This window comes from Amblyomma mixtum, chromosome 2, assembly GCF_055824585.1.
Source record: "Amblyomma mixtum isolate Tamu chromosome 2, ASM5582458v1, whole genome shotgun sequence".
NCBI classification, from domain to species: Eukaryota; Metazoa; Arthropoda; class Arachnida; order Ixodida; family Ixodidae; genus Amblyomma; species Amblyomma mixtum.
In genome coordinates this window covers 43,630,731-43,650,400 of record NC_143013.1, presented here as the reverse complement: position 1 = coordinate 43,650,400, position 19,670 = coordinate 43,630,731, and the positions used below count along the sequence as shown (strand labels likewise).

General features: G+C 48.6%; 1 protein-coding gene and 1 non-coding gene across 3 annotated transcripts in view; both read left to right on the top strand.

Annotated features, from left to right (window-relative positions):
• Positions 1-4,807: 4,807 nt before the first annotated feature.
• The window catches only part of LOC149359157 (uncharacterized), a 90,217-nt gene continuing 75,354 nt past the window's right edge, over positions 4,808-19,670 (top strand). The window contains exon 1 of one of the 2 annotated variants that reach the window (XM_089571401.1): positions 4,808-4,956. Coding sequence is in view for 1 of the 2 variants with exons in the window: in XM_089571399.1 (XP_089427525.1) it covers positions 12,469-12,513 (45 nt within the window). In the remaining variant the exon portion in view is untranslated. Of the gene's footprint in view, positions 4,957-12,313; positions 12,514-19,670 lie in introns of those variants that run through there. The other variant, XM_089571399.1, reaches the window with a different exon arrangement.
• Positions 11,287-11,368, top strand: TRNAS-CGA (transfer RNA serine (anticodon CGA)). The gene has a single exon. It is a non-coding gene; the product is annotated as a tRNA-Ser (tRNA).

The window sequence follows — 19,670 nt, the reverse complement described above, 5'->3', positions numbered from 1 at the left end:
CTGCATGGAGGAAAAAAAAAACTAAGGAGGGAGCATGACGTCACGCGGCCAGCGTTCGCAAGCCGAGTGTTTTGAAGTCGTTTTCTCCCTCAGTTTTTCGCTCTCCGAGCCGGTCCTTTATGTTTTGATTGCGGTATGTTTTAGTGCGCGCGTATGCACGACCCGCGGCGCGGGCGTCTACAGCAAGGAAGTTGATCTACAGTTAGTCGCCGCGCTTATCGGCGCATGCGCGCGCGCAGCGGGGCTAGACTTTACCGCACGCTATCACGTGGTGCGATCACGGGGGGACACACTCTCTTTTTTTTGCTATATCTTTACTTGTTAAGACTAGGCTTCAAGGTTGTCGCCGGACGCTCCCTCCTCAGTTTTTTTTCCTCCATGTTTCCCTGCGAGACGGGGGCGAGAGAGGGAACAGGACGCATGCTAGACTTGAAATTGAAAGTTTACTGACAGAAGGAAGTATTTATTCATTCTTTTTTTTCTGTTTTTCGTCGTTTACTCTTCTAACGCTGTAGAGCCTTAGCAGTGTATTTTATCGTCCGCCGGCCACTAACTGTAATTTTGTAGTAAATTTTCACTATGCCCTGCACTTGATATCATCAGTTCAGCCGAATTTTCCGATCCTCGTTTTCGGTTATTTTAATTTCCCGTCCGTAACCTGGTCTAATCTGGCTCATACGATATCAAAATATAACACTGAAAGCATCTTTGTTAACACCCTGCGTGACTTTTGGTTTATCTCAACTGTAGTATATTACCGGCCCCCACACGCATTAGTGACAACTCTTCTAACATTCTCGACCTCGTGTTAACTTCCCACGCTGATAAGGTTTCATCTCTTGTACACCTACCCTGCCTCAGTGACCACGCAGTATTACACGTAACGTTCCAATCCCTACAAATGAATTAACTAGACGTTCTTCATCACCACGGTTCAACTCAGCTCTCAAACGCCTCCGCAATAAAATGAAACGTTTATGTAGAATAGCCAAACTCACTACTTGCGTAAGCGCTTGGTCAAAATATTTCGCGCCTGAAAAAACTTTTAAATCACTTCCCTCAAAGCAAAATGTGTACTTCTCCACTTTGTCCACAATGCTACGTTCTAACCCCAAAAAGTTCTGGAATGTCAATAAACCGAAGTTTTCTAAACCTTTATCCTTGTTTGACGCACGCAACTGCCCAGTTCCTGACGGTGAAACTGCTGCATTGTTGAACGGCACTTCCTCTGCTGTATTCACTAATGAAACGGACGACGACGCACCTGAACTTAGTTACCTCGACCATCCCACAAAGGTTTACATTACGTTCGAACCTTACGGAATTATGAAGCTCATCGAGTCGCTCAAACCCACGTCATCAGCTTGCATTGATGGAATTAATTCTAAAATACTAAAAGAAAACAGTAAAAATGTCCCGAGTGTCCTCTTGTCTCACACGTTTCAGCAGTCTGTTTTATCTGGAATGGTGCCGGCAGATTGAAAAGTAGGTAAGATTATTCCAGTGTCTAAAAAGGTACTATCGGGGACAAAATTCCACAGGAAAAGAGACAGGCAACCAACGCGCGCAGCTTTATTATCAGCCGGTGGTTGCAAGCCATACTTGCGGAGGGGAAAGTTGCGCTTGAATTCTCTACTGTGTGCTAGTTAAATCAACGGGACACTGTCATACTTTGCACCTATGCGCCAAGATAGGCGGTTGCACGTCCTATCTTCTTCACGTCAAAATTTCCGCCCTATCTCGCTCACCAGTGCTGTTTCCAATTTAATCGAACATGCAATCTACTCTAGCACAATTAAATTCTTAACGTCTATCACTTTCTTCCACCCTTGCCAACAGGGTTTTAAGGGACTATCTTGCGAAACCTAACAAGCATACTGTTTGTTAATCACCTAAGTTCCTCTGTTCTCAATAACATTCCAGCGGACTCAGTATCCATTGACTTCGAAAAAGCATTTTGTAAGGTTCCTCAGAGATGTCTTTAAAAAAAAAAACCTTGGTTGTTAAATATTAACCCTTCAGTGCTGACTTGTATTTATTCCTTCCTCACAAACAGACAGCAATTCGCATATACTAACAAGTGCCCATCCCGAATGTCCCGTGTCATCTTCGCAGTACCTCGAGGTACTGTTCTCGGCCCCTTCTGCTTCCTCATTTACATCGATGAATTATTGGATAACATATCTTCCAACATTCGTTTGTTCGCATATGACTGTGTAATTTGTCGCCCCATCCGTAGCACTGCCGACAAAACCACATTACAGAACGATGTAAACATGGGCGTCCGGAAAGAAGGGCAGCCTCCCCCCCCCCTGGAATTACGGATATTATATGCACTAGTAGAAAACAACTACACAGCTTGATTAGCACGCTTAGGTGATATTAAGTTATCGGAATTTGCTTACTGAGTTCAATTCTTTGTTCATTAATAAATTCTAATGTTTGTTCTCCAAGCCTAGCCCGCCTGGAAAAAGTTCTGCGGACGCCCTTGGGTGTAAATCTCATTGAATCTTGGAGTAATAAATGGTTAATGACTATCGATACTAATAAAACATCCGCCATATCATGTCATCGAAAGCACTCCTACTAGCCAGCCAATTACGTCATTTTCGATTCGGTAATCACCTATATGTTCCTTCATGCAAGTAATTAGGTATTAACATAGCCCACGATCTATCTTGGTCCGGTCACATATCAACAGCCACAAACGATGCTAACCGATGTCTTGGTTTTCTCCGCCGTCACTCAAAACTCGCCTCCATCTCGGTAAAACTTATGGGCTATCTAACCTTTGCTCGACCAAAATTAGAGTATGCATACGCTATTTGTAACCTGCATCAAGCATTTTTATTAACACGCTTGGACCAGTACAGGATCGAGCTGCCGGTTTATCTACTCCAACTACAGCTATTTCACTATGCTGTATTTATCTGAAGTTCAGAGTTCACCTGCTTGCTCGCGTTAATCGACATAAAATTTCTCGACTTTGTCTTTTCTATTATTTTATCATTCACAGCTCGAACCACCGGACTCCGCAACGTACAGTCAGGGACAAAAGTCTCCGGACCACGTGTTCCTCTAACGAAGCCGATAGCTCTGCTATTAGTCGGCGGCTGGAGACCAAACTTGTGGAGGTAAAAGTTGAATTTTTGTTCTTTCATCTTCACAAGTGCGGTCTCCAGCCGCTGTCTGATAGTAGAGCTATAAGCTTCGTTTGAGGAACACGTGGTCCGGAGACTTTTGTCCCCGACTGTACGTGTCAGCCAAACCAAAAGTATTTACCCGCCGTCTGCCCATCCTACTGCGCATCTTTTCTCTTTTTACATCCTCACTGTTGAAAACTAGAATGATCTTCCCGCTGGTGCCATGCACCGCTCGAATCTACAACATTTTAAGATTTTGATCGAAAAAATATTTACTCATGTAATAACTGATATGTCTTTTCTCTATCTGCTTTTGTTGTATCAACGCTATCCCTCGTGTAATATCCCATACCTGGGGCCTTTTTTTAAGTGTATTTGGTTTGGTTTGGTTTACGGGGTTTAACGTCCCAAAGCAACTAAGGCTATGAGGGGCGCCGTAGTGGAGAACTCCGGAAATTTCGACCACCTGGGGTTCTTTAACCTGCACTGACATCGCACAGTACACGGGCCTCTAGAATTTCTCCTCCAAAGAAATTCAACCGCCGCAGCCGGTATCGAACCCGCCTCTTTCGGGTTTTTTTAAGTGTATTTGAAATTTAAAAAATAAATAAAATATATTAATTTCCTTGTTTGCTATTATATTTTTGTAGTCTTGCACTTCTGTTATATAAATATCATCGCAATCATTAAACTTATAAGTTCAAAGCATAAGCGAAGTGTTCAAAACGCAGAAAGGACGGGGTGAGTCGCAGTCGACGTCTAATAAACCGTAGAAGTTTCGAGGGAGTCAGAGATAAATAATTTGCTTAAGTTGCTATTTTCCGGCATTTGAAAATTAATTTTTATTTTGTGTTTAAAGTACATTGCATGCTTACAGGGTATATTTAGAGCAGGAAGCCCAACAGTCGAATAGCAAATATAGGGCCTCCTATAACTACATAAACAGAGTGTTAACCGTATCACGCACTACAATCCTAGGTGCAAAGAAAGGAGAAAAGAAAATGAAAACAAGCAACGAAATAAAAACAAATGCACAGTAACAGGTTCTGTTATTGAATGGCTGTAACCAAAAGCTGATTAAATATCTATGAATTCATTCTTGATTTTCCAACAAAACTTCTATCAAAGAAAACCAGTCGAAAATTTCTCTTCCTCGTACTTGAGCACTTCGAAGTGGAAGCGCGAAACTTCTATCAAAGGAAAGAATGTTGTCTGAGGCTATCGGGGGTGTCAAACTCCAGTCGAAAATTTCTCTTCGGCTCAAATTGCCGGCGGCGGGCCTCTCCGCATTGCACCCTCTTAAAGCAAGTTTCTCTGCAAAACAAAACGGTTGTCCACGTGACTTCAGCAACGGCATTTTGTTTTTGTCTTACTTGAGCACTTTGAAGTGGAAGCACGAAACTTCTATCAAAGGAAAGGATGTTGTTTGAGGCTATCGGGGGTGTCAAACTCCAGTCGAAAATTTCTCTGCCGCCCCAATTGCCAGCGGCGGGCATCTCCGCGGCCCCAATTGCCAGCGGCGGGCATCTCCGCATTGCACCTTCTTAAAGCAAGTTTCTCTGCAAAACACACGTATGTCCACGTGACTTTGCCCACGTGACCATTGTAGCGTGCATGGATGCCGGCAGCGGCCGCCAAGCGCCGCTGGCGTCGTGCCGACGTACGCATTTGCGCTCGAGCGAGTTACAACATGGCGACTAGCGCGAAAACGATTTGAACGGTGATTCAAGTTAACATCGCGGCGTGTGTTTGTGATGGATACGATGAACATGTGACGTGCGGATGTACGCCTGCAGCTTCGCGGAAAACGAAGGTACTGTGTCTGCTCCTCTCCTCGGCATGCCACGTCTCAGATTTTCATTTGTTTATAAAGCTTTTTTCTCTAGCCCTTGTGGTCATGCTTACACTCGGGGCGGGCGATGCACTTTTGAGAGTTCGCATGCGCCGTCTCTTTTTCTTCGAGATCGGGAGGCCTTTCACGCATGTGTATATTATGCCCAAGCGTTGCTCGTGCCCCGTTGTCTTCTCCATGGCATTGCGGCACAGATGAGGAAGGCGACTAGGAAGTTTTCATCGTTAGCCGGAATCGAAGCGACTGGTAAAACCGGTAAAACATTTAGCGTCCGCGGCTCGGCCGCTTGGATTGCGTGTGCGCGTCCGCTTGAAACTTGATCGGCCCGTGGCTGCAGAGCTAACCGCAGCCGTCTCTGCAACGTTTCGTTCCCCTGCAGGGCGGCTGTGCGTTTTACATGTGGTGTAGGTTTCCAACCGCTGTTTTTTTTTCTTTTTTGGATGTGTCACTGGTACGGGGGGCATGAGTCTGGCTGTCGGAAACAGAATTCCGGGAATTTTCGCTGCGTGTACGCGGTCGGATGGTAACGTATGAGGAAGGCTCCCTTCTTTCTAATAAGCCAGTTCAGCGCTTATGGCCAGGGATTTCAGCATTCGTAAAGAGGTAAATCGTTTGCGAACTCCCAGCACCACGGACATATATCGGCGAGTTGGTGCGGCATCCTGAAGAAACTGCATGCATTGAGCGGACTGACGCAGACTTGAAAAACACGCACATACTGTGCGTGTTTCTTGAATCTGCGCCCCACCATTCTGCGCTGTTTCAGTGGGATAGTTTTGAACTTTCCATTTCCATTTCTAATGCTTCCATGGGGCTTCTTCAGCTGCAGTACTTTTTGCCGGTGTCCGTATCACCGAAACAAACGTAATGCATGCATTGCGTTTCAGTTGATGGCATTGTGTAACGGTTATAATATTCTCACATAGTGCCGTCATGCTGTTATGGCGTTTAAAACAGGTATCGTTCATTTTGTAGTTGTAGGACGCGACCGGTGTAACGGTGGCGTTTGCGAAGGCAATCTAGTGATCCTTTTGTAACAGTTGCATGTTGCGAGTTTGAAAACAGTTGAAAATAACAAGCCGCTATCACATCTATGCGTTATTAGTTAGCAGTTAGACCATGCACCCCGAAGAAATGTCGTTCTTGTCGCATTTAAAAATGGCATGTGCCATGCCGGACTGGATGTCCCCTTTCATTACTAATCCCTTTTCTTTCTTTATTCTTGTTTGTTTGTCATGTGGCGTATCGTTGCTCGTTGGATATATTGTTGATCGCTGTTGGTCATGTGGCGTGTTGAAATCTACGTTTGTTTTCTTCTGTTTCGGATTCTGTGGAACTATTTGTGCATAGTGTATTTTAATCAGTAGTCCGACGTAGATGTGCCTTAGCATGCTTGGAAGTGAAGGAATGTGAATTCACTGTAATTCAAAAGGTGACGCCACCGTTCTGCTTCTGTGATGAAATAACAGCGCAAGGAACGGGACGAAAACACGAAGGAAGAAGACACAGACACGGGCGCTGACTAACAACTGAAATTTTATTTCGAAGCAGGACACATATATAAAGTACAAAGAGTTCTTAAATGCCCCTCTCTGTGTTTTTTGTTAATCACCTCGTGCGCGATTTTAGTTCCGTTTTTCAACGTTAGTTTAACGCTGTTTTTTTGCCTTTTGGCTATGTGCATATCCGTTTTCATCGTTTTCATCGCTTTTACTTCCGTCCCGGCCTCTTACACCGTGGTTTTATCGCTTTTTGTCTTTCTTTCGGCTTTTTCACCTTTTTATCGTTTTTACCCTTGGACGTGACTACACTGTTTCGGTGATTGTGCAGGATCGCCTTGGACACACCCCCCTCTTTGTACTTTATATATGTGTCCTGCTTCGAAATAAAATTTCAGTTGTTAGTCAGCGCCCGTGTCTGTGTCTTCTTCCTTCGTGTTTTCGTCCCGTTCCTTGCGCTGTTATTTCATCATGGATTACCAACTAGCCCGGCATCTTGCACTTCTGAACTTCAGTTCTGCTTCTCCCAGATTCTGGGGCTAGCCCACGTGGCTAGCCTCAGCACCTTTCTGTTGTAACTGTTGGGAAGCTCTCACCGTGCGTCAGCAGGAGCTTCGTTGCAGGGCTTTCTTATACGAGTCAAACATCTGTGACTGCAGCTGTGCGCGTTCGCGAACTCGTTGGATGGATCACAGAAATCGCGTGTTTTCATGGTTTCGCTTGATGTATACCAGTTGCAGGTATTTCTGTACTGCCACAGTCATTGGTTGCTTTAGCGTGCGCACGCTGCATGCCCTCATGTTCAAGCATCCATACAGTATGTCGTGTCAACGCGCTCAAGCGTGTGCGAGCGTGCGTGCGTGCGTGCGTGTGTGTGTGTGTGTGTGTGTGTGTGTGTGTGTGTGTGTGTGTGTGTGTGTGTGCGCGCGCGCGCGCGAGGATTTATAGTAGTAATAGTTACACTTAATGTTGAAATCATTGTTGGCTTGGCGTGGCTTTTTTTTATTTGGGCGTTTATATAATGGCTGCACCGACTCTCATTTGGAGCAACAGCAAGCTAAACGGCTGCAGCGATCCATCTTAGCAGCGAATAGGCGGAGGAAGTGAGGGTCAATTAGCAGTGCAACGCAGGGATCTCTGCCTCACGTAAGTGAAAATCAAAGTACGCTAACATCTAATATTGCTGTTCCCGTTTCAGTTTTCTTGTTCGCGTTTCGTTTGACGCTGATAGTACCTTTCTTGCTATAAAGAGTACATAGTTAAACCAGAGTCCCTCAATACTTTGAGGGACTCTGGTTAAACTATTTGTAATGTATCGTGCTAGACTGCGGACAAATAAGCGGTTTTAAGAGAAGAACAACAAGAACGAAAACGGCAGCGTGCTTATAGAGGCCAGTTTCAGTGTCACACCATGGGGATTTTTTGGAATTATTCCCACGCATGCAATTTGCCTGTTTTCGCGAATAGAATCAATCAGCTTTCATGTGGCCGTGTAACGGATCTCGGAGTCAATGGCTGACGCGCCGTCGGCAGCTTGTTAGCCGTGAACGGAGATGGCGCCACCAGTTCGTTCAAGATTTAGGATCTGTCACGCGGTCGCCGTCAAACGGTCGTGCGCAGGGCTGTAGAGTTCCGAAACCAATGCCAGCGGTTGAAATGAGTGCTGTGACGTCTGTCATTTGTTGTTTTATTTTTTTTTTCATTTGCTACATACGCCTGCCAGGGGCTCAGGGATCTGCCATTTCCTAAGCCGACAACGTTGACGTTGTGTAATTGAGAAATATTTGCGCTTGTATCTATTATTTATTGTGCACGCGATTCAAAGAGCCAGTGCTGTAATTTTCCTTGCAGCAGCAAAATTGCGTGTGTACTTTATTGGGAAAACAATGAGCATTTATAGGGTGCAGCTATGTCGCTTACTTAGCCCTTGTAGTTTGTGTGCGCGTCGTTTGTCTCGCGCTTTGATTTTGTCTGTTTCACTCCTCTCCCATCTGTGTGTCAGCTCACCAGGCCTGTGTTCGGCTCCTCGCCTTTCCTTTGTCTGCAATCGGCTTTTCACACCCAACGCCACTGATTTCATTCTCGCGTACAGCGCATGACGTCATTAGGTCAGTGATGTTAGCGAGCTACGAGATCTACGTGTTCATCCGAGGAATGTCTTTACCAGCACCAGTTTTGCTGATCTCTCTCAGCGAGAGCGTCCGTGCGCTTATTTATTTATTTATTTACAACGTATCGGTAGCTTCACGCAGGAGGCTGTTGCATGAAAGGGACTAAAATTATGCATGCAGTCTGGTTCATGTGGACTAAATGAAACAAAGAAAACTTTTGGTTGCAAAATACCCACGTTCGAGGAAAGGCAACGTCGCAAGACAGTCATACATACAGAAAAAGTAACCAAAAGGAAACAAGTCCAAAAAAGCATCTAAAGATGGGCAGGTGCCAACAACAGGCCGCAGTCTCGGATGATTCGTGGTCCGCTTTTGCCTGTCGGCGGTGGCTGTGAACTGTTCTCGCGGACTGTGCGACTAGTCTTTTGAAGTGCGGTCATGGCCAGTTGTCAGTATTTTAAGGTGGCCGCCTACAAGTTCGGCTGTCAACCATTCGACGTCGCCCTGAGAGTTTCCGAGCAGGCGCGTGAGCAATTTGTTGGACAGCCGCGCGTGGCGCACACTTTATGCACCTCCAGACTCCTTGTCGTTGAACATGCCGGAATTATAAATAAGGAACATGCGAGAAGTTTGGCAGCCGTCTTATAGACTGAAAAAAAAAAATAAAGCGGCAATGGTCGGCGCCATTTTGGGCGCTGGGCTGTGCTCGTAGTACAGGAATGAGTTGGGAATTAAGCTCCCACGCGTTCTCACCGCAGCCCAGAAAAAAAAAAAAGTTTTCCCGAGGTTCATGAGAAGTTCTGTATGAACTATAGCGGATTAAATAAATGCGAACTTCGCAGGAATTCCGAAATGTATCACCTTAAATTTCTACCCGAAGCATATCACTTCAAGAAATGCGAACTTTCCACCACGCCTTCAGTCGCAGTTTTATTGGGGGAGCATTCCTTTGCAGCGGGCTCTGCGACACCGCATTAAAAAGTTACATATCAGGCGATTGCAGCCGTGGCAAGATGTCCTATGCTAATGCGCCGCCTCCCGCTGCTTCTGTTTTCATCCCCATGCTGCGTAACGGGGCGTTACCGCTGCGGTTAGGAAACGGTAAGATTTGGGCGTGTCCCACCTTGGGCCAGCGACTGCCTGGGCATTTCACGTGGTAACCATGGTAATCCTGGTGTCAAGCGCTCATCGAGCTCACGAGCTCATCGTTATTCGCCGGACTCGCTCAAGGGGCTTAGACCCTTAGGACGGTGCACAAGAAATAAGTAGTCAGGTCAGATACGCAGCATATACCGGAGGTCGTACACGGGTCGTCTTGTATCCCTGCCAGCGCAATTTTGCGATTTCCGCGGCCCTCTACGCCCTCACCTGGTTCTTGGGCGGAAGTGTAGACCATGGCAAAGTATAAACGAGTGCGCAGAATAATGTCTCCTAGATCGATCATGGTGCAGTCTACCGCGACTTGAAGGCTACCATGGTCGTTCCGGCTGAAACAGACTTCCTGGCGTGACGGTCACCTATAATAGCCCACAGCAGGCATGACGGTGCAAGATAGAGGAATCATTCTGCTATAGCTAAGCTCATGTATTATTTGCAGATTTATTGAGGAACTAAACAGTGTTAGAGCAGTTTCATCCGAGGAAGTTATGCCTGAAGTGATTATCTTCAAATCGCTGTGCTGTATCATTCATCGTTGCTGAAATAGAGTCTACGGTTAGCTTCGCTTTATTTAATTTACAATTGTTTGTGTTCTTTGACCCCTTCCCCGGATGTTTGTCATTTTTATATCCAAATCTGGTCGCTGTGGCTGGTTATCGAACCGCGACATTGTTCTCTGCTGCAAGACCCCGTGGTTACAGTGCTGTACGTACTACCAAGGCCACTGAAATACCACAACGGGGTCCAAATGGGCGCTGTCTGTGAAGGTTTTCGATTAGCTCAGCGCAAATGTTGTTCCCAGCGTTTCTTGGCCACGTACGTTGTGCAGACTTTGCGTTTTAGATTGCTCTCCATCAGATGGAACCCGCGTTGTTAATTTTACCTTAGTTTCGCATTGATGTCGCCGCTTGTGTGATTGAGCTCGGTACTTCGTTGCTCCAGCGCTTTGTCCTTACTTGTACGTCTTTCATGTCCCGTTCGCGCGAGGCCCTTACGATGCCGGCAGGTTGCGCAAACACCGCTCAGATAACAGGGCCATTCAAGCAGTCTCCAGACAGAGGCCAGCAGTCGTGGTTGCTGCAGCAGCTCTTGAGTAGTGTGAGGAAATGGGCGGTACAGCCAGAGAACATAAATTAGTGTTTTATTAACTTTTAATAAGCGCTCGTTACCGACGTGCGCAAAGCTCGCTGGGTTTAATGTCGCTGTCTGCGCGTTGAGTCGTTTGGCGTGTAGATTTGTCCTTTCACCTGATGCTTTTTTTTTTTCTGGCTTTGTGAACTGTGAGCGGACCGCGTTGCACTAAAGACGAGTGAATGCCTTTCATGGATGCGTGTTAGGTACAATTGACACCTTCCTCCTTCATACTTTGTGCAGACTTGGCCGTTTTGTTACCACTTTGCCTATAGTCAAGCTGTCGTCTCTATAAAAGAAAAAAGGGTTCATATAGAACCTGGACTCTAGCTGTACCTTACTTAGCCTGGCGCATTCAGTGCTGCGCTTATTTTTGCTGTCCTGCCCGTCCCGCAGTCGTGGCCGAGTGGTTAAGGCGATGGACTCGAAATCCATTGGGGTCTCCCCGCACAGGTTCGAATCCTGTCGGCTGCGAATTCATTTTTTTTCCCTTTCTTTTTCGTCCCAGACTTAAAGTTATATCAGGTCATTTCGCGTTTCCCGGATTTCCTGCTTGATCGCATTTAACATCTTGCCGTTTGTCGTTCAGAGCGCCTGTCGTATTTACTTCATTTCGCAGTCTCATTCTGCGTTTTTGTCAATGCTATCAGACAGTGTTTCAGCGGTGTTAGGACGCTCGGCTGCTGAGCAGAAGGCCTCAGGCTCAATCTCGTCCACGGCGGCAGCGTTTCGATGGAGGCGAAACGCAAAAGGCGGACCTATGCTGTGACATCAGCGCATGTTAAAGACTCTAGTTGGTCTAAATTAATTTGGAGCCCTCCACTACGGCCTCCCTCATATTGCCTATGCGTCGTTTCGGAACGTTAAACCCCACAATATCCAATTTTTGCAATGCTATTACCTGTAGTCGGATGACTACAGGTAATAGCACCTGTACCTCACACAAAGCGGGTGAGGTACAGGGCTAATCCTGCTTTACCAGGAAAAAATAAAAAAGAAGGACGCTGCAGTCTAAAGCGGACGTTTACGCCGTGATAAGCACAGTGCACTCTTGTTCTCATTGCCTCGAACTACGCGACAGCCGCGACTGTCTCACCATTGCGGCATTCGTTGTTTATTGTTGCAGCGGTACAGTTCAAATTCCCCGCCACGCCTGAGCCCCTCGGCCAACGGCAAGCCGCGTGGGAAACAGGTGTGACGAGATTCGCGAGATTGGCTTAATGAAACAAAAAAGAAAAAGGAAGCGGGGGGGGGGGGGGGGGGGGGGGGGCACCCGCCCAGCGCACGCTCGCGCTTCCGTGCCGCCGCTGGACCTGTAGCGAGCAGCGTAGCAGACGCCGCTCGCGAAGGAGCCACGTGACTCAGATTTTGCGTCACGTGACTCTGCCACGCCGTCGTCATGGCTGCGCCGCATAGTGCCGCCGGCTCTTGTCCGACTGGGCGATGACGTTCGCCGGCGGTGGCCTGACCCGAGAGGCGAAGACGTCGCGCGTATTGTGTGTGGTGTGCGCGCATGTGTGGAGGATTGACGCGTGAAGCATGAGTAGTGTTGTTGTGACTGGGCCGCCGCTGTCATGGGTTCGGACCGACTCTACAAGGAGATTTGGAACCGATTTGCGGTGAGCCTGTCATAGCGCGTGGACGCCGCCTCTTCGCGCGCGCAGTTTTTGACCGGTTTGGGCGCGGAGAAAGTTTTGGAAGGGGCGGGGATCGATGCACGGAGCCGGTTTCTGGTGCGTACTCCCCAGCCGCTGTCTCGGGGACAACTGCACTGGCGGTGATCGTCCCTCGCGTGGACGGACGTCTCTGCCGTCCTTCCTCTGAAAGCGTTCGCAGAAGTGTCCCACAGTCTATTGGCACGCATTGGAAGCTACGGCTGCCGTCAGCCAACCATGTACCGAAATAGCCTTGCAATTTTCGTGTAAGAGCGATTCGTGAATGGCTCACATTCGTCACTTCACCAGTCGTGATTAGCTCGGCGCACGGTACCACAAGTGCCGGACAATCAAACCCCGTTCTTGTTCGCGAGCGGCTTCGAGAATTCGAACAGATAGTTCTTGGTTACAGCTGTATAGTTTCTACTTTAGTGCTGCCAAATTGTGGAACGGTGCTCGGTTGACGGGATTCAGTGCGCTTTGAAGAATTCGGAGTTCAGTTTTTTTTGCCCTGACGTGTCGCTACGTTTTCATTCGAATTTGTGTTTTATTAAGTAACAGTCGTTTGTGCCCTGCTAGTTCACGCGATCGAAATTTCTTACCCCCCTCCCCCCCCCCCCCCCCAAAAAAAAAAAAAAAGGGAAACACTGAATAAACTCCGAAATGGCCCTTCAGGGGCGCAACATCAGCTTCGCGTGGCTTAATTTTTTTTAATGTACACTTCTTGGGTCTCTGGCTTTGCGGAATGCGTACATGGGAGCCCGCCAGGGAGAAGGAATTTCGCACCTTCCTTCCGCACTCTATTTCTTGCGTTTTATTTTTTTATTCAGTTTCAGAGGATCCATTATAGCTCCGCAGACAGCACCATATCGCACTCCGCGGGTCGTGGATGCGGCATTCCGCGATGCCAGCTGTATATAGCGTCCATTCTGCCTGCTCCACGGCCGCCACATTTTCTTTTTTATGCCCCTTCGCGTGCGCTTCAGCGTGTGCTGTGCCGACAGCTGCCCGCTCGCTGGGAACGACGCGGGCACCTACGCTCCTGGCAAAGGAATGCTAGAGTTGCCTGGGTCCGAAGCCCAGTTCTCGGCGTAATTATGCTCCCATTCATCGCACCGCGTCGAAACGGTGGCGCGATATGAATGGAATGATTCGGATCTCCAAGGCAAGGGCGTGTACACCTTCGTACGCGGTCGGGAAGTCTCCACGCAGCAGCTCCCGTGGGATTTTATTTACCTCGGACGAGACTGAATGCATTTCGTCTGGAGCCTGTCTGTGCCTCAAGGTTTATTTCCTTCCTTTCTTTTAAACATTCCTTGCTTCTTTCCATCTTGACGTCCCGTGGAAATAGCGCGCTGGTGTTACGTGACTCTCGCGCAGGCTGTCAGAGGTTGGTTGGAGACGGCGGTACAGCAAGACCCCATTTTTTTTCAGGCATGCGACACTCACGCGGATGTGGCGTAACACAACCAGCGCGGTTTTGTCGCGGTTTGATTTTTTTTCTTCTATTCTGCCCCGCCGGCAGTGCGGAGTCGTGTACGCGCCCACCGTGATGGTCTGCGGGGACGGACGAACGCGGGCAGTGCGCATTTTCCCATGCTCTGGTTATCGCAATACACCTTGTTGTTGCTGTTGCCTTATCCGCGTAAGCAGCGCTCGTTTTGTTGTGGAGTGGCCGCGGTTGCGTGTTTTGCCTGCGGTGCACGTTCTGCTTGTACCAGTATGCTGTAGGCCGGGAAGAAAAAAGTTCTCTGAGACTGTTGTACCGTACTAATGAACTGAAGAGGAGCGATAAGAGCTAGAGATTGCATCCTGTCTCCCTGTATTCATCGTTGTCCTTCTCGGTAGGCCTGCCTTTCCTTCGTAAAATTACTATCTTATACTCTTACGTTTTGATATAAGGCTTGCTGTGGTGTGGGGTTTAACGTCCCAGAGCTGGAAATGGGCTTTGACAGACGCTTTAGTGGAGCCTTCAAATGAGCGGCATTTTTCAGCAGATATTTTTTAATACCACGCATTTACAGCGTCTACATTTACACTTTTGTGGACGTCCAGTGTAACCTGGGTTACATCCTTGGAAAGCTTCTCAGTGCGTTGTAATGCCCCCTTCGTATATTGTTTCTCTTGATGGAGCTTAGCGAAACTCTCGGAGATGCCTTCTATGCCTGGCATTCATAGCGGCATTCCAAGCAGAGAGACAGTTTTTGCTATTCAGTTCACCCTCACAACTCTCTCTCGCAGCGGTCCTTTTCCTTCGGAGGGCGTGTCTTGGTGAAACGATGCACTGACACATCCCGGGGCTTGCGCCTCGGTGTTCAACTTTCGCGCTAAGAGTGACTCAAGTGCAGCAGGAGTCGCGTCGATAACTGGGCGCCGGCGGCAGACGATGACATCATCGGCCAGCCTCGCCGCTAACCTCGCGGACATCGAGAGCAGCTGCGACGGGCTCCTCGTTTCTCTGCTCGCCGGGGTCGCTCGCCGCGTGCGACAGTCGGTGGGGCGTGAAGTGGCACGTGACGACCGCCGAAAGAGGATGAACAAAGGGACCGCATCGTTCGAAGTGACTCTACAGCGTGCGATACAGTGTCTCTCATCCTCGTGTATAGTGAAGTTGTGTTCCCTTTGGGCGAGGCCGCCTTCCGCCTTGATGGAACCAATTAAATCGGCGCTCCCTTCCCCGCATTGTGCTCGGCACGTCGAGCGGCCCCGGTCGGTGCACCCTGCATGTGTGTGTGTGCAGTATCGACTGATTCCGCCGTCGTGTATCCAATACCCCAGCATAAGCGTGCAGCGTTTGTGGAAGCACGGGGCTGCCGTGTCACTCAGTCAAGGCTTATTCGCAAGCACACATGACTTCCCGCCGGCTCTTGTGCACTGGCCATTGTGGTCTCAACCACCGACACAGCAGCCCGATCTCGAACCGTTCTTTACGCGGGCGCGTGGTCATGAATTCCATCCCTAATTAGCCTCCGTGATTGCAGCGTTCGCCAACGGTGCACGGGTTTAGTGACACGGAGCGTACTTGAGTCCTGCCCTTGCGCGAGCCCCTGGCGTTGTTCTGGCGGCTCGGTCGGTGGGCGTGGTTATTCGCGCTGTGGTGCGCAGCGTCCCCTGGTTGTTATTCAGTCGTCGTGCTTGGTGAGCCGTTTCGCCATCCGCCGTGGGTCGCATGCATGGTCGTGGAGGGCGGGCGAGAAGGACCCTTCCTCCTCCCTTCCCGAACGGTCGCGTGGTAGGGCAATGGGGTGTCCTCATGGGCCTGCGACATCTCAATCAGCCATCCGTTTATTCAGCTGTACGGAAAGTTGTTCAAAAAATTTCGCTGAGAAGGTGAAGTCCCTTAGTACGCGACTATACTGGGGCCACCTTAATATAGTATATAGAAACGTGTAGCCAGCGCTTCTTTGTTCATTCGCAACAGTTCGTGCGCTGTGAGCGGCGCAAGTAGCGCGCATGCCTGCGACACGTATAGTGAGTGTTCCGACAGAGTAGTTACTCCTGTCTGCGGCGTGCCTGTCATAAATAAAAAAATAATCTCCTTTAACGAAAGCATGTGTCACGAGAACGCAGACGGCACGTCTACAGAGCCTAGGCACGTCACAGCTACGCTCGTCTACAGTGGCCGACAAACATCGAGAAGGAGGATGGAAAGCATCGACAGCTGTTCGCCGAAATCTTTTGAAAAAAAAAAAAAGCGTTTTTTCAGGAAAGGAAATGGCGCAATAACTGACCTCGCGGTGGACACTTCAAACGCGCCGTGAGGGAATGGAGGAAGGTGGGAGTGAAAGAAGAAAAAAGAAAGAGAGAGAGACGTGCCATAGTTGGGCGGTGGTGGTAAAACTTTATTGGATGCACTGGGGTGGGATTTAGGGGAGAGTGGAGGGTTTCACCGCTTCCTTGCCTAGGTGGTATAGTCCTTATTCCGGACACCACTGGCGGTATAGCCGCTGCCCGCGCTCTTTGAACCAGAGCTCTCTGGGACTGCAGGTCCAAGCAGTCGGACAGGGCCGTCTCCCAGCCCTCTTTCGTTGGCTGATTTATTCTCTTTATTCCCGGATTTTTCTGGCAGGCCCATACCATATGGTATGCGTCTGCCCACATCTCACAAAACCTACAGTATCCCGAAAAAGTCGGGTCAACTGCGGCTGCAAACGGGGTAGTTTCTAAGCCGTAGTTGAGGGCTCCGGAATTTAAATGACGAAGGACCTCACTTGACGGTTGCACAGTGACGGGCGCCTTTCAGTACACGTTAAAGGCTTTTCCCCGTCAAGTGATGTCCTTCGTCATTTTTTTTTGCTGCTCTCCACAATTTTCGTGTTTTTCTTTTTTCTTTTGCGTTTAGTGCTTGGACCCGAGACTTTCACCCATAGACCTGTACGTCGCGGCAATTTTTCTGCGTCCGAACTGCGGCACCAGGTCTTTGAAAGCATGGATCCTTTGTCAGTAGTGGTCGCGCCATGCATTTTGTTTTTTAGCTGCATACTATGGCATCACGCCGCCTCTAAAAATTAAAGGGTCTTGAAGAGTGTGTGCTAGGGCTGTCGTCACCTCATAATGATTTTAGAGGTTTCGCGGAGTCCTACGTGTACTCCACTAAAGGGCAGAGACGCAAACGCCTCGAGTCTCCTGACCAAGGTTGTTCATGGCCACGATAGTCGGAGGGCAGTTTATCCATTGGAAGGAGAGAGTAGCAAGCAAAAGAAGATGATAGCCTCGGTAGGATATAAGAGCTTTTGTGGGCAGTTGCCTAAGCAGTTGGTCGGAATGAATTTCTGTACCAGCATTTCGCGCTTGTATCTGCGATAATTTTTTGTTTCATTTGCTAGCTGCTACAGTCTAAACTGCTCTGCGACTGCGTAGTGGACGGAGTTAATCGGCGCTTGACAACTGTTCGTGCCAGCCTGAATACTAAATCGTCGCCTTCAACTGTGCAGCGTGTAGGCTGCCAAGCCAAGTGCTCGTGCCAGTCGCGTCACCACCTAAAATAGAGGGAACGTGTCTTACGCGGTGGGGTGCTTGCACCGAGGATGCAGGCAGCTCGAATCTCCGGGAGTCCCGTTAGATACCGCTGTTGTTATATAGTTCCAGCTTTTCGTCGTGCGGCTCGGCGTCCTTGGGAAGCTTTGTACGGGTTGCATTGTGGCTGCTGCGTATTGTTTGCGTCTAGGGGCCATTGTTGCGGGATGTTTTTTTCATCGTTCTATTTGGCTCTTCCTAATGGAATTTGAGACTCATTACTCGTGTTGTTCTTTAAAAGACCGTTGTGCCAAGTGATGGTGCAGACAGGGGAATTCTTATTTTTCTGGCCATCCTATAGTGGATGCCCTTTTTTATGTATGACGTCACTATATCTGGTTTGAATAGGTTTTAACCTTGTGGGAGAAATTAGTGTCGTTCGTCAAGCCAGAGCTATTTCACTAGCGGGCGCAATCGAATGCGAACGGGACGATTCAGACGCGACCGACCATCAAAACACAAAAAATATGACACAGATAAGAATATAAGCAAAGTTCGCTGTCACTTTCGGGGAGCTGTCATCGCTCTTTCGAAATGATAACTTCGCGCTACGGTTGTCCACGATAGTACATCCTCCACATGGTGGTCAATCTATGTGGTCACATATATTTCTTTCGTGACCCCCTCAGCAATGTTAATATTCAGCGCCATGAAAGGATCATCATCATCAGCCCGACTATGTCCACCGCAGGGCAAATGCCTCTTCCATATCTCTCCCATTAACCCTGCCCTCTGCCATCTGTGACCACCCTATCCCCACAAACCTTTTAATATCGTCCGGCCACCTGACGTTCTGCTACGCTTGCCTTCTCTTGGAATCCAGTCCGCTGTCTTTAAAGGGATACTGAGGCGGTTTTCGAATCAGCTAACCTTCTAGGGTTTTGAAGTAGTGTCATTGGTGATCACGTCTGTGAAATTATTTTTTCGATTTTGGCTAAAACAGTGGCGCAATCACCAATTAAAAACGCGATGTTTAAATTTCCCGCGCCCCACGCGAGCGCAGGAGAGGGGAACAGCGGAGAGGGAAACCTCGTCCATGTCGGCCAGCGTGACGTCATGTTGAGGAGCCGGGGATGCTTCGGCGCACGCGAGCGCGCTTTCAGCGCGCGTTGTTTCTCGTGCTGCATGCGTTGTTCCTCGTACTGCGAGCGTTGCGACGTACAAAGCGTGTCAGCCGACCTTGAGAATCAGATTCAACAGGTACTACTCTGCGTTCGTGTCCACGAACAACTACGCCGCGACTGTGTCGTCTTCCACTGTTTTCCGCAAGACCACAAGCTCGCAGCGCAACCGCTCGCTGCTGTGACAAAGAATTCAAGCCGACTAAAGCAAGCTTACTCTGCTCGAAACACTTTCGTAAAAGCGGCTACAGGCAGAGCTTGTCCTAGTGTGATCTCTGGAGATTTCTGTCGAAAAGGCGCGGCTGAACCATGACACAGTTCCATCGATTTCCTCGCGCATAAGAGGCGTGTCACCATTCCGAAGAAGCGCCTCTTTTAAAAGTAGAAACATGCTCACTTAGCCCCTGAAGAAACCTTATAGAGGCTTGAGCATGTGTCGCTCTCCTCAGCTTAGGTGCGGCCAGACCACCTGAGACGTGCTCAGCAAGGCTCGGTTAGTGATTTTATACTCGGTTCGACGTCTCCAAGCAAGCACGCAAGCAAGCAAGCAAGCAAGCAAGCAAGCAAGCAAGCAAGCAAGCAAGCAGAGCAAAGCACAATAAAGCAAAGCAAGCAAGCATCGAAGCTCTTCATATGCGGCATCTCGTTTAATCCTAGCTAAGCAATTAAAATGAAAGCGTTCGACGTTGATTTCGGATGCAAATTTATGAGTGAAATGAATGCCAACCGAGTTTTTGCAAAAAAAACACCGCAACCTTACTCGGTTTCTTCATCAAGTTGTGGCAGCGGGCGAGTTGCAGCTAGCTTGGCTTTTAAACACACATATAGTTGGCAACTACTTCACTGAACCTAAACTGCAAATCTAGGAAGGGCGAACGTTTCCGAGGCAGCGATTAATATTTTCTGGCATCTGCTGAACGCGCCAGGAGTGAAGCGTATTTGTGCGCGTATTTGGCTTGGTTTCCAGCGCACCATGATTGCGTC